General features: G+C 42.5%; 1 protein-coding gene across 9 annotated transcripts in view; it reads right to left on the reverse strand.

Annotated features, from left to right (window-relative positions):
- Positions 1-11602: 11602 nt before the first annotated feature.
- The window catches only part of lrch1 (leucine-rich repeats and calponin homology (CH) domain containing 1), a 229371-nt gene continuing 225125 nt past the window's right edge, over positions 11603-15848 (reverse strand). For 2 of the 9 annotated variants that reach the window (XM_070894070.1, XM_070894068.1), the window contains one exon: positions 11603-15540. In XM_070894070.1, the coding sequence (XP_070750171.1) occupies positions 15427-15540 (114 nt within the window). In that variant the 3' untranslated portion in view covers positions 11603-15426. The remainder of the gene's footprint in view (positions 15541-15848) is intronic. The other 7 variants (XR_011595900.1, XR_011595903.1, XR_011595901.1 and 4 more) reach the window with 7 other exon arrangements.

The raw sequence follows: 15848 nt of genomic DNA on the forward strand, positions 1-15848 counted from the left end.
CCACCCATCTTTGTATCGTCAGCAAACTTGACGACATTACACTCGGTCCCTTCATCCAAGTCATTAATATAGATTGTAAATAGTTGAGGACCCAGCACCGATCCCTGCGGCACCCCACTAGTTACTGTTTGCCAACCGGAAAATGACCCATTTATCTCAACTCTCAGTTTTCTGTTAGCCAATCCATGCTAATATATTACCCCAACCCTGTGAACTTTTATCTTGTGCAGTAACCTTTTATGTGGCACCTTATCAAATGCCTTCTGGAAATCCAAATACACCATATCCACTGGTTCCCCCTTATCCACCCTGCTCGTTACATCCTCAAAGAACTCCAGCAAATTTGTCAAACATAATTTCCCTTTCATAAAACCATGCTAACTCTGCTTGATTGAATTATGCTTTTCCAAATGGTCTGCTACTGCTTCCTTAATAATGGACCCCAGCATTTTCCCAACGATAGATGTTAGGCTAACTGGTCTATATAGTTTCCTGCTTTCTGTCTGCCTCCTTTTTTAAACAGGGGCATTACATTTGGGGTTTTCCAATCGGCTGGGACCTCTTCAGAATCCAGGGAATTTTGGTAGATTACAACCACTATCTCTGCAGCTACTTCTTTAATGACCCTAGGATGCAAGCCACCAGGTCCAGGGGACTTGTTCGCTTTTAATCCCATTATTTTACTGAGTACCAATTCTTAATGATAGTGATTGTATTAAGTTCCTCCCTCCCTATAGCCCCTTGATTATCCCCTATTGGGATGTTTTTAGTGTCTTCTACTGTGAAGACCAATACAAAATATTTGTTCAAAGTCTCTGCCATTTCCCTGTTCTCCATTATTCATTCCTCAGTCTCATCCTCTAGGGGACCAACATTTACTTTAGCCACTCTTCCTTTTTATGTACCTATAGAAACTCTTACTATCTGTTTTTAGATTTCATGCTAGTTTACTTTCATAATCTATCTTCCCTCTCTTTATTATTTTTTTAGTCGTTCTTTGCTGGCTTTTATGAGTTTCCCAATTCTCTGGCCTCCCACTCGTCTTGGCCACCTTGTATGTCCTTGTTTTCAATTTGATACCATCCCTTATTTCCTGAGTTAGCCACGGATGGTTATCCCTTTTCTTACAGCCTTTCCTTCTCATTGGGATATATTTTTGTGGAGAATTATGAAATATCTCCTTAGATGTCTGCCACTGCTCATCAACCATCCCACTCTGCAATCTATTTTCCCAGACCACTTTAGCAAAGTCTGCCTTCATACCTTTGTAGTCTCCTTTATTTAAGCTTAGGATACTGGTTTGAGATCCAACTTTCTCACCCTACAACTGAATTTGAAATTCAACCGTATTATGGTCACTCACTCCTAGAGGATTCTTTACTAGGAGATCGTTTATTAATCCTGTCTCATTACACAGTACCAGCTATAAGATAGCCTGCTCCCTGGTTGGTTCTGCAACGTACTGTTCAAGGAAACTATCCTGGATACACTCTATGAACTCTTCCTCAAGGCTACCCTGGCAAATTTTCTTTGTCCAATCAATGTGAAGGTTAAAATCTGTCAAGCCTGCTTATTTGGCAGCCCATCCATCACCTTAAATATTTGCTCCCTCTACCACTGGCGCAACGTGGCTTCAGTGTGTACCATCTGCAAGATGCACTGCAGCAACTCGCCAACACTTCTTTGACACCACCTCCCCAACCCAGGCCCACTACCACCTAGAAGGACAAGGGCAGCAGGTGCATAGGAACACCACCACCTCCAAGTTACACATCAGCCTGACTTGGAAATATATTGCCATTCTTTCATCGTCACCGGGTCAAAATCATGGAACTCCCTGCCTCACAGCACAGTGGGAGTACAGACTGCAGCGGTTCAAGGCGGCGGCTCACCACCATCTCAAGGGATAGGCAATAAATGTTGGCCTTGCCAGCAACGCCCACATCCCATGAATGAATAAAAAATTGTCAACTTTAATGCTTTGGTAAGATGTTTCAGTCAATTTCCAGTTGTTGGACCCCTTTAGGCTTTTGATATCTGTGCTTTGATCACTACTTTGCCATGTTAATGACCCAAAATATTTTTTTAGCCTACTCCAGCAATTAGCTTCCTCCATTATAGCATAGGTTGGTCCATCTGCCAATTGCTGCTGTACATGTTGCTGTTTAGATGGCAAAATGGAAGCTTCCTGGAACAGTCCCCAGCTGGTTTTACCTAGGCAGCCGACACTGGCAAACTTACATTACATACAAACATAGACATAGAAAATAAGTGCAGGTGTAGGCCATTTGGCCCTTCGAGCCTGCACCACCATTCAATAAGATCATGGCTGATCATTCACCTCAGTACCCCTTTCCTGCTTTCTCTCCATACCCCTTGATCCCTTTAGCCGTGAGGACCATATCTAACTTCCTCTTGAATATATCCAATGACTTGCATCAACAACTCTTTGTGGTAGAGAATGCCACAGGTTAACAACTCTGAGTGAAGAAGTTTTTCCTCATCTCAGTCCTAAATGGCCTACCTCTTATCCTAAGACTGTGTCCCCTGGTTCTGGACTTCCCCAACATCGGGAATATTTTTCCCACATCTAACCTGTCCAGTCCCATCAGAATCTTATATGTTTCTATGAAATTCCCTCTCATCCTTCTAAACTCCAGTGTATAAAGGCCCAGTTGATCCAGTCTCTCCTCCCAGGAATCAGTCTGGTGAACCTTCGCTGCACTCCCTCAATGGCAAGAATGTCCTTCCTCAGATTAGGAGACCAAAACTGAACACAATATTCCAGGTGAGGCCTCACCAAGGCCCTGTACAATTGAAGTTAGACCTCCCTGCTCCTATACTCAAATCCCCTAGCTATGAAGGCCAACATACCATTTGCCTTCTTCACCAGCTGCTGTAGCTGCATGCCAGCTTTCAATGACTGATGAATCAGGACACCCAGGTCTCGTTGCACCTCCCCTTTTCCTAATCTGCCACCAATCAGATAATATTCTGCCTTCGTGTTTTTGCCCCCAAAGTGGATAACCTCACATTTATCCACATTATACTGCATCTGCCATGCATTTGCCCACTCACCTAACCTGTCCAAGTCACCCTTTAGCCTCTTAGGGTCCTCCTCACACCGCCACCCAGCTTATCATCTACAAACTTGGAGATATTACACTCCATTCCTTCATCTAAATCATTAATGTATATTGTAAATAGCTGGGGTCCCAGCACTGAGCCCAGCGACACCCCACTAGTCACTGCCTGCCATTCTGAAAAGGACCCGTTTATCCCGACTCTCTGCTTCCTGTCTGCCAACCAGTTCACTATCCATGTCAGTACATTACCCCCAATACCATGTGCTTTGATTTTGCACACCAAATTTTTGTGTGGGACCATGTCAAAAGCCTTTTGAAAGTCCAAATACACCACATCCACTGGTTCTCCCTTGTCCACTCTACTAGTTACATCCTCAAAAAATTCTAGAAGATTTGTCAAGCATGATTTCCCTTTCATAAATCTATGCTGACTTGGACTGATCCCGTCACTGCTTTCCAAATGCGCTGCTATTTCATCTTTAATAATTGATTCCAACATTTTCCCCACTACTGATGTCAGGCTAACCGGTTTATAATTACCTGTTTTCTCTCTCTCCTTCTTTAAAAAGTGGTGTTGTGGAAAGTCATGGTGCAAATGGCAGGTGTCTGCATTATATGTGCTTTGCCACATTATCCCCCCTGTTGTACTCACCCTTATTACAGCATCCCCAAATCAGGTGCTGTTAAATCAGGGGTGATGACAGGAAGCACTTCTTCACACCAAGGGAGTGGAAATCGGGAACTCTCCCTCAAAAAGCTGTTGAGGCTAGATCAATTAAAGTTGAAAACTGAGATTGATAAGATTTTTGTTAGGCAAAGGTATTAAGGGATATGGAACCAAAGTTGGCTAATGGAGTTAAGATACAAGTCAGCCTTGATCTAATTGAATGGTGAAATAGGCTCAAGGAGATGAATGGCCTACTCCTGTTCTTATGTTTTTAGAAAGGGCAAGCGTCATATTGCTGCTGTTTTGTAACCAGTGATTAGAAACTGGGTAAGTGATCAACTTTCCTTGCCTCTACTTGTGCCATCTTGTAAATGCTTGATTTAAGATCAGGAATATTGCAGGTGTATCCTGCCAGCACCTCACTTCATTGGATTTGGAATGAGCTTCATTAAAGACTGACGCCTCATAGGACTGGTTCTTTACTGCAGTGGTTTTACTGAAAACACACGTGTTGGGTGAATGTTTGTGTCCTGTATTGGGATACAAAGATCACAAGCCAAAGACTGCAATCTTTGTAATCAGATTGTATATACCAGCACAGAAATTGGAAGAGACAAAAATAACAGAGAAATTAACAATGGGGCACAGTAAAATGTGGTCAACGTAGTAACAGAATAATAACCCTTTCCTACATTTTTAAACAACAACACAAGTAGGCTTTTTGGGTAACATTGTTGGGACAGTACAATATAAAACTAGGAACACTATATTCAGGCTATTCAAGTCATTGGCAAGATCTCATTTTGGAGGATTGTCTCCAGTTTTGGTCCCCCACAAACGTTGAGGCCCTGGAAAAGGTATAGAGGAGGACAACCAAAATGATAGTCTTGAGGCACTTGGCTAGCAAGGTAGGCTCCAGGAGTTGGAGACTTTTCATTAGAGAACTGTAAGCTTAAAGGGATGTGATTATGGAGGGTATAGATTCTGTCCAGTTGAGTAGGTTATTTGTGATGGGTGGAGATGGGAGAACTTGGGTGCATGATTATAATAAAATACATAAAGCATTAAGTTAGATATTAAGAGGTATTTCTTTTCAATTATCTCACTCAGGTTACCAAAGTATGTCCTGAGTATGCATTCACTGCAATCCATCAAGACGGCTAAACAGCTTCCTGAGAGGATATTTCAAGTTATCATCATCACTGGCAGTCCCTTGGAATCGAGGAAGACTTGCTTCCACTCGAGTCCTTAGGTGGCTGAACAGTCCAATACGAGAACCACAGTTCCTGTCACAGGTGGGGCAGATAGTCATTGAGGGAAAGGGTGGCCGCACGCTCTTTCCGCTGCCTGCGCTTGATTTCTGCATGCTCTCAGCGATGAGACTTGTGCTCGGCGCCCTCCCGGATGCACTTCCTCCACTTAGGGCGGTCTTTGGCCAGGGTCTCCCAGGTGTCAGTGGGGATGTTCCATTTTATCAGGGAGGCTTTGAGGGTGTTCTTGTAACGTTTCCTCTGCCCACCTTTGGCTCATTTGCCGTGAAGGAGTTCCAAGTAGAGCACTTGCATTGGGAGTCTCGTGTCTGGCATGCGAACAGTGTGGCCTGCCCAGCGGAGCTGATCAAGTGTGGTCAGTGCTTCAACGCTGGGGATGTTGGCCTGGTCGAGGACGCTAACGTTGGTACGTCTGTCCTCCCAGGGGATTTGCAGGATCTTGCGGAGACATCGTTGGTGGTATTTCGCCAGCGACTTGAGGTGTCTACTGTACATTGTCCATGTCTGAGTCATACAGGAGGGGGGGGGTATTAGTATAGCCCTGTAGACCATGAGCTTGGGGGCAGTTTTGAGGGCCTGGTCTTCGAACACTCTTTTCCTTAGGCGGCCAAAGGCTGCACTGGCGCTCTGGAGGCATTGTTTAATCTCGTCATCAATGTCTGCTCTTGTTCGTTATAAAAGTTAGGTGGTGGATAGCTGGGGATAGGGAACCGCATGAGTTACTATGGTCTTCTGGAACTCACATAAGTGTCTTGGGGAGGTGGGGGGGTTGGAGAGGAAACTTCCCAGCATTTTGTCCTACCTCTCGAGCTCAGGGCAGGTCTACAGGGCTACAAAGATCAATACATGACACCCAGGAACCTCGGCTCTCCTTTGAATCTTGCTTTGGCCATTACTCTTTGGTCTGTGTGTACCTGGACCACAAAGGCCATTAGATGATTCTAATCTTGGGGATTAGGGTTCTATTGATCCTCTCCAGTGTCAGCTCTATCTTAGTCTCCCTATCTTTTGTTTTAGAAGTATGCTTTTTGCACTCGACTAGTCAGTTGGCATGTCCTGGCTGTGTGGGTCAACACCTATCTAAGTCATTGGCTGGGCAATACAGTCACTGCAATCCCATTGTCAAAGATGCTAGAGCCTGCTGATGCTACTCAGTCAGGGTAAAACTATCCAACATTTCCTTAAAGTAGATTGGCAAAGCATGCCATAAAGAAGTTTCATATCAATCTGTTACACCTTTACTGAGGGCTCGTGCAAAGCACTCAGCCAATCTTACAGGGCTAGTTGTAATTAGAGAACGCTTTCTAGTTGCAACTTCAAACTGGACCTATTGTCGTACCACTATCTGTAAAGTTGAGCTCCTCAAACTCGCAACACAAGAGAAGGGAATGCAAGGGTAGATGAGAGGTTAAAATTCAATGGGAGAAGAGAGGGTCAGAATCCATAGCATGGAAGAGGTGGGGGTGAGGTTGGAAAATAATGCGTGGCAAAGAGAAGGGAACAGACCCTCACCTGGATATTTATTCAATCTGAACATCCCTGAATATTAATGGTGGTACAATCCTGAGCTTTTAGGAAACAAATGTGTATCCAGAAAATAATCAGTGATGAGGCAGGCAGGACTAAGGTTGCAAATGCAAAGCAACCAATAGCCTGATTACATAGTCATTATCTTGGCTGTAAGCATGTGTATTCTCTTGTCATTCTCAGGGACAACCTGTAGCGCTGAATGGGAACATTTTATGTTGGGAAATGGTCATTTGAAATAAGTCCTGCACCAAAATCAGATCACTGTACAACTGCCAACCAAATAGGCCACAGGAGGCAATGTGTTGACACAGAATCTACAGCAACCGTTTCCGTCACCATAGCAGTCAGAATTCACTGCAGAATTTGCTAAACCAGAATTAGAGTAGGCTGGGAAGAGAGAGGCAACTGCAAAGAGAGGTAGAAAATAGTGGTGATACAAATATCATAAGAATGAGTCATTTCTGCTCACACTTAAGCATATTGTCCCTCAACACCAATATGTACTATTCAACCGAGCAGCACATTGCATTTTTATTGCACTCAGTACAGATTGCACTCCGAGTATAGTACAAGATAGACGGGGGAGGGGGAATACAATGGATCAATATGTCTCAATTTAATTTATATGAAGCAATAGAAATTTGTGTAAATAATTCTAATAGATCTTAGAGATTGTACATTATTGAAAAATACAAAATAATCACAGTTAAGTTGTTTAGTCAGTCTTCAAATTAGTTGAACTAAATACTTTCCAGCCTGTGACTGAATTGTTTAAAGCACTGGAACTCACCGGCTCTGCATATGGGCCACATATGGCCTCATTGGTACCAAGTGTCCCTCAGACAATCTTTTTTCCCCTCAAATAGTTGTTTATTCTCATGTTTGCCATTTTCAATCTAAAGTTTGTCTAAATGACTTATTCTGACCACAGGATCCTGTTGCTTGTTTATTTATGAAGGGATTGATCTTATTGGCTATTGTCCAGAGGTACTCATTGCTTACTGCAGATACTTATCTACAACCTGTTAAAACTTACCATTGGTCCTTATATTTCTGCAGCTGTACAACTTATCTCCACTATTTGGAAATCCTAGAATTTGTTTTTAAACCAATACTAGGGAAATTGTTTCCATTCAACAAAATGTATCTGGAGAACAGGCAGAAATTACCTCTAGATGTAATCAGCCAGAGTAGATTTTGCCCATTGCCACACATTTAAAAATAAATGACAAGGACGTCAGCAGGTGACTACAGCAGATGTAGCTGTGAGACAGCGAGACTGAGGGGAAAGCAGCCACCTGCAGGAGATGGTTAAAATCTGGTCAGTAGGAACTTCACTATCAGCATCACTGATGTCCACGCACCACATTGACTCCCAAGTGCGACATGGCGAATCAGACAAACTCCCCTGCTATGTTCATTAGAGATGGACTTTTTTTTTTTACATTCATCAATATTTATCTCCCAGGTGTTGATCATTTAATTTGCTCATGAACAATAGTGTGCGTTGGTTAAAAGCAGAACATGCTAGAAAACACTCAGGTCAGGAAGAATCTGTGGAGAGAGCAACAGTTAACATTTCAGGTCGATGACCTTTCCATGCTTAAATTGGCAAATAGTTTTGTGCAATAACTACCAGCTATGCTTTGGGGTTCATTTTGTAAAGGAACAGTTGATGTGTAAAATGATAAAGGGCAGCACTTTGGGACACAGCAGATTCCAGAAAAGTGTGCACCATTAAACTGGTTCATTTTGTTAAAGTTCAACAAAGTTATCAACCAGTGCCTTCTAAAGATGGTAAAACGAGTTACTTCAAGTTATTTGGTTTCCTGCGATGCCACGTGTGTGGGGTACCACAGCACAGTGTAACAAACTGCACCCATGCTCTTGGCCCTCAGTTCTCAAGGGCTATTTTTCCACCTTTGTGATTGGAAAAGCAAGAAATATATTGTGCTAGAAGACATAACATTTGCAAATAACATGGCTTTATTATTGATGTTACAATAAAAGTGATTTCTACATAATATACACTATATACAATGGCTTAGATAACATCAATAGGCCACACATGCAAAATATACTGCGCAAATTATATACAGACATCGGAAGATCTTTTGGCCATATAAGTGGAACTGGGTGCTCCAGAATTCGATGACTCGATAGAAACTGCAATTTTACAAAATATTAAAAGATAGAACAATACTCTTTTTATATAATACATGCTGAAAGCCAGCTGTGAACAATGAAAACCTGATTGATTACACAATATGTCATTCCAACAGCAAATACTCAAAATCTGTAAATAAAAAAGCACTGTGGTCATCTATATACAATAAATTACATCACTTTCTGTAAATTGCATTTCCACAGCACTTGTCACCTCTAAGATGCAAGAGTCAGGATATCTCCCCGTCTACCAATTGTGCTTCCATTAGGTTTTGTATTTCTGTGGTATAAAAAACAGCCTTGCATTTTAAACAAGGTTCTCTTTCCATCCTCTATTCTATCAGATAATAAATATCCAATTAAGTGCATAGTCCCATTACAGTGCTCTGCTTTCTAGTTTTAATTAAACACGCCAAAATCAATAGTAAACAATTCTTGCTCATGGCTGTGCTTGGAATCGGGAATTTTATTTCATGAATACAAATATCATTAGAGTGCAAGTGAAACAAATGTTGGAACGCCACTGCTCTTCTGGTTTGTGCACTGTGTCCTTTTTATAAATACATTACTTTCTGCTTATTTTAAAATGCCCATCATCATAATGATAATACAATTAACACATTAATCTTTACGCTTGATTACATCTTTACCTCAGATTTCAATGCTGTGACTGCTTCACATATATGTACCTCAAGCATTCACTTAGACTGTTTTTAGAGTTTGTACTTTGTATCTTGCTTTATCTGGGATTATAAGGCTTTTTTTCTGATTTCATGCTTTAGGATAATTCGAAGAATGCTGCTGGATAGCCTTGTGTTTGCAACATAGCCGTTCTCATTTATTTCCAGTTAACCATATCATTACAATACGTGGCCAAGTTATTATCCGCAGATAACATTCCTGATTTATACCACACTTCCCCTGTGCACACCAAGGGATTCATATCACATCTGGAAGAGATTTTCATGATGTCACAAACCCACAATCCAACTGAGTTCCCGAGTGTCACAAAAAGTAAAAATGCTGTTACTGATTCAATGCTACACATACAAGTGGTGCAATAAGTGAGTCAAGTGAATGAGTTTACTGAAAAATAACCCCTCCATCACTGTGTCCAGCTCCCTTGTGCATTACATCGTCATAATGTCATCTGATTTATTTTATTTGATACCATTGATCCTACACATCCAACATGGTTTTGGTCCTCTTTGCTAGTTATTTCACTCAGAATATCAAGAAAAATATTTTTTTAAATTACTGAAACAGCATCTCCAAAAAGACTGAATATAATCCACAGTGACTGGCTACTTTAGTTTGAGGTTGGCAGACATAAATGGAATTAAACAAGTTCATTTGCATTGCCAGATTCATATCATCATAAAGCACTCTGGCCCTACCCAGCTTCCTACAGCCCCACCCTTTTCCATAGAGCCCCGCCCCACTCTCCACAGCTCCGCCTGATCCCTACAGCCCCACCCTACTCCCCAAAGCTCGCTACAGCCCCACCCTTTTCCCTGGAGACTTGACCCACACCACAGTTCTGTCCTGCTCCCGACAACCCAACCCCATTCCACAGCTCCGCCCCACTCTCCAATGTCCCACCCCACTTCAAAGCTCTTCACTACACGCCTCCATCAAAAATTGAACCTGTCACAATCCATCGCTACTATCCAGAATCAATCTTTAAGACAAAAGAAATGACTACGATGAAATCACATCTGTTATTCTTGTTTCAAGTTATTCCGTTCTATTATTTTTCTGACAACAGGTTTAATGTATCACAAAACTAAATTTTATTAATATTCTTTGTCTAACTAGACATGATGGTTGAAAAAGTATCAATCTTTTAATCAATAAAATGTCTCCTTATTAATGTTTTTCCTATGCTCGAAACTTCCGCCCCCCCCCCGGCAGCTCCATTCTACAGCCTGACCGCAGCTACGGGTCTCAGAAGGTGCTGCTGTAAAAATTATAAAAGGACGCCTACAGAAATAACTAAAACTGACAGTAAATCAATCGCATTTGTTACAGATAGCTAATAAGAATATAATTAATCTCCCCAAAATATAGAGAAATGTGTCTGAAATATATCTGGCTGTATTTGTATTTCTCTTGAGAGTCTTTATTGGATTTTTATCCCTTTCTAAATATTTTTCAGAAATATTCAGAAAGTAAAAACATTGCAAGAATGTTTGAGAAGACGTGGACAGTTTTGTTTCTGACACCATGCATTCACTCTTCATACATGCTCAGATGGAGATTGTACAAGGGTGAGCTCCCTGCTCCTGGAGCTCAACAGATACCTGCACAGTTCTCCAACCCCCACTAACAGATACCTGCACAGTCTTTCCAATCCCCATTAACAGATACCTGCACAGTCTCTCCAATACCCACTCACAGATACCTGCACAGTCTCTCCAATACCCACTCACAGATACCTGCACAGTCTCTCAATACCCAGTAACAGATACCTGCACAGTCTCCAATCCCCACTAACAGATACCTGCACAGTCTCTCCAATCCCCACTCACAGATACCTGCACAGTCTCTCCAATCCCCACTCACAGATACCTGCACAGTCTCTCAATCCCCACTCACAGATACCCGCACAGTCTCTCAATCCCCACTCACAGATACCTACACAGTCTCTCAATCCCCACTCACAGATACCTGCACAGTCTCTCAATCCCCACTCACAGATACCTGCACAGTCTCTCCAATCCCCACTCTCAGATACCTGCACAGTCTCTCCAATCCCCACTCTCAGATACCTGCACAGTCTCTCAATACCCACTAACAGATACCTGCACAGTCTCTCAATCCCCACTCACAGATACCTGCACAGTCTCTCAATCCCCACTCACAGATACCTGCACAGTCTCTCAATCCCCATTAACAGATACCTGCACAGTCTCTCAATCCCCACTCACAGATACCTGCACAGTCTCTCCAATCCCCACTCTCAGATACCTGCACAGTCTCTCCAATCCCCACTCACAGATACCTGCACAGTCTCTCAATCCCCACTCACAGATACCTGCACAGTCTCTCAATCCCCACTCACAGATACCTGCACAGTCTCTCCAATCCCAACTAACAGATACCTGCACAGTCTCTCCAATCCCCACTAACAGATATCTGCACAGTCTTTCCAATCCCCATTAACAGATACCTGCACAGTCTTTCCAATCCCCACTAACAGATATCTGGAGTCTTTCCAATCCCCATTAACAGATACCTGCACAGTCTCTCAATCCCCACTCACAGATACCTGCACAGTCTCTCAATCCCCACTCTCAGATACCTGCACAGTCTCTCAATCCCCACTCTCAGATACCTTCACAGTCTCTCAATACCCACTAACAGATACCTGCACAGTCTCTCCAATCCCCACTAACAGATACCTGCACAGTCTCTCCAATCCCCACTAACAGATACCTGCACAGTCTCTCCAATCCCCACTAACAGATACCTGCACAGTCTCTCCAATCTCCACTAACAGATACCTGCAGTCTCCAATCCCCACTAACAGATACCTGCACAGTCTCTCAATACCCACTCTCAGATACCTGCACAGTCTCTCCAATCCCCACTAACAGATACCTGTATAGTTCTCCAATCCCCACTAACAGATACCTGCACAGTCTCTCCAATCCCCACTAACAGATACCTGCACAGTCTCTCAATCCCCACTAACAGATACCTGCACAGTCTCTCCAATCCCCACTAACAGATATCTGCACAGTCTCCAATCCCCACTCTCAGATACCTGCACAGTCTCTCAATCCCCACTAACAGATACCTGCACAGTCTCTCCAATCCCCACTAACAGATACCTGCACAGTCTCTCAATCCCCACTAACAGATACCTGTATAGTTCTCCAATCCCCACTAACAGATACCTGCACAGTCTCTCCAATCCCCACTAACAGATACCTGTATAGTTCTCCAATCCCCACTAACAGATACCTGCACAGTCTCCAATCCCCACTCTCAGATACCTGCACAGTCTCTCCAATCCCCACTTACAGATACCTGTATAGTTCTCCAATCCCCACTAACAGATACCTGTATAGTTCTCCAATCCCAACTAACAGATATCTGTATAGTTCTCCAATCCCCACTAACAGATACCTGCACAGTCTCCAATCCCCACTCTCAGATACCTGCACAGTCTCCAATCCCCACTAACAGATACCTGCACAGTCTCTCCAATACCCACTAACAGATACCTGTATAGTTCTCCAATCCCCACTAACAGATACCTGCACAGTCTCCAATCCCCACTCTCAGATACCTGCACAGTCTCTCCAATCCCCACTAACGGATACCTGTATAGTTCTCCAATCCCCACTAACAGATACCTGCACAATCTCTCCAATCCCCACTAACAGATACCTGTATAGTTCTCCAATCCCCACTAACAGATACCTGCACAGTCTCCAATCCCCACTCTCAGATACCTGCACAGTCTCTCCAATCCCCACTTACAGATACCTGTATAGTTCTCCAATCCCCACTAACAGATACCTGTATAGTTCTCCAATCCCAACTAACAGATATCTGTATAGTTCTCCAATCCCCACTAACAGATACCTGCACAGTCTCCAATCCCCACTCTCAGATACCTGCACAGTCTCCAATCCCCACTAACAGATACCTGCACAGTCTCTCCAATACCCACTAACAGATACCTGTATAGTTCTCCAATCCCCACTAACAGATACCTGCACAGTCTCTCAATACCCACTAACAGATACCTGTATAGTTCTCCAATCCCCACTAACAGATACCTGCACAGTCTCCAATCCCCACTGTTCCTTCACATTTACTAACAATGCAAATCGGTCACTGTGTCTGGCAGTCGGCAACTCGGGGGAAAAAAAAGCTTTTCCTTTGTTAAAAATAGCTTCATTTTGAAATAGTGCTTATTTAACATGCTCTTTTTATCACAAGCTCCAACCTTTCCCTTTTGTGTTGAAATTCGATCTGCTCCCTGGTTAGTAAAACCAATGGACTTTGCAGCCATAAATATATTGCTTCATTCACGTTACCTCTAAGCATTGTGCGAGTTCAACAAAGATCAAGTTATTTGTCGCGTATTCTCACTCGCTGCACTTTGCAGTGTATAAAACAATGTGCAATCACTTTCAAAACACTGGCACACAAACTGCTTGCGACTCGACATTTTTTGGTGCCAATATGGCTAGGGCATGACTCCCTGGGCACTATTACAGATTGAAGTGGTCCCCGTTATAGGCAACAGGATGTCAATGTGGTTTGGCTGCTAACATTTAGGTTTGGCTAGTAAATCTTTAGTCAGCACCTGCTGCCTTCTCAGCACAAACTGAACTCTATGCAGCGCCTTGTGCAGTTACATAAATCACCGAACAGCAAGTACACCGAGAAGGCGAGATTGGTCAGTTTGAATAAATTGCATTGAATTGTGCATTGCAGCACAATGTAAGGAATTAAACGTAATAAAGTCTAGAGACTCAGTTCACACACTCTCAACAAACCACAGGCTTTTTGACAGTATGTCTAATTTGGGCTGACTTTTTGGTATTGTTGCAATTTAAGTATGCTAATATTTATCTTACAATGGTGTAAAATGGCTTTCACGTGTAAACTTTTTAAGAGAGTGAATTATTAAGTCAAACCAAGTCAATCACAAATATCAGAGCAACAAGGCACATTGGACGATAAAGCGCTCCATTCATTCCCTGTACAAAGAAACACTGTCACAGTTCCAACTTCTGCTGTTTGAAGAACATTGAAGGTATTTAACCAAAACCACTCCTCCGAGCCATGTGTCGGAAAAATTGCTTTCTTCATTTTTCATATCACTTTGGAGAATCAAAATCAAACTGGTTCCATCTCAAAACTTAAATCAACTAACTAGTCTAACTGAACAAGGGGTACAAAATCTGGAATGTACTATTGGAATGAAGCACATGGCAGATGCCAGTCATGTATTTAGAGAAATTTTGTGCCAGTTTTTTTTAAACTGGTAATTTTACTGTGTAACAGTGACCACCCTGAGACACAATCCAGATAAGCTGCTTTTCATACACTGATTCAGATTAGTGACTGCTCATCACTCTCAGTAAATCATTTCACATAAATAAAGATCACCAGCACATTCTCAGGAAGCCTTAGGATCACTTAACAGGTGAAACTAAGCGTCAACTAAATGCACAAATCATCGCAGTACAATAAAATTGTTCCTATCTTTAAAAAGCAATTTTAGCTGTAAGTTTTTCAAATTTACAACCTTCATCCGAATGGATGGGTAAAACATCTCCTGAATAAATAATATAAATAACTTATGAAAATGTTCTAAACTTTCTCACAACGATTCTTAAAAGCCATTGGAATATCATAGCAACTAAACAAATTAGCACAACAAAAGGGAGTATTTTTTATATATATATTAAAACATACTTAGGACCTTGGCTTTGCCTCACTGCCGCAAAGATGTAAATATCTGTAGTTGTAAAGTTAACATAGTGATTAAATACTGTAACATATGTAGCTGTTAGTTATATTTTCAAAACAAATGATGCGAGTGTTTTAATGGACAGAAGTTGTTCCACCTGTCAGCTGATGAAAAGTGTCCTCTTTTCGTATGTCTTGTCCTCACTCTGCGTCTTCAGGCTGTCCGCCCGCTCGAGTCCTGGAGGCCGGTAGCAATGCAATTCTGGATTCACGAAAATAGTGGGGATTTGGTTATGGCCCAGTCTAGCAGTGCTTGAACGGTCATACTTACTTTCATCAACCCTTTCCCTTCTAGTATGTGATGGGGCAGACATAACTTTTCCTAAGGAAAGGTAGCATAAAAAGGTAAAGAATTTTACTACGGATTCCTAGAGAAATGGTCCAAGCCACAAATGTCGATATGTAAAGAGAGTTTTGAAGACACATGCTGCTGTGGCACCCTCAGACACCAGACTTGTGGTGGGTTGGAGGAAAGAGGAGGCTGGGCTGGACTTAGGTTTCTTGGCTGTTGCTCAGTGATTATCAAGAGGAGCAGCTGTGAGTGAAGAGCTCAGCAGGTCATTTGTTCTCCACACAGCCCTCGCAGCCCACACACACCTCAAGGTAAAACCTGTGGTGCAGGTCACCCTG

This window comes from Pristiophorus japonicus, chromosome 11 (genome assembly GCF_044704955.1).
Source record: "Pristiophorus japonicus isolate sPriJap1 chromosome 11, sPriJap1.hap1, whole genome shotgun sequence".
NCBI lineage: Eukaryota > Metazoa > Chordata > Chondrichthyes > Pristiophoridae > Pristiophorus > Pristiophorus japonicus.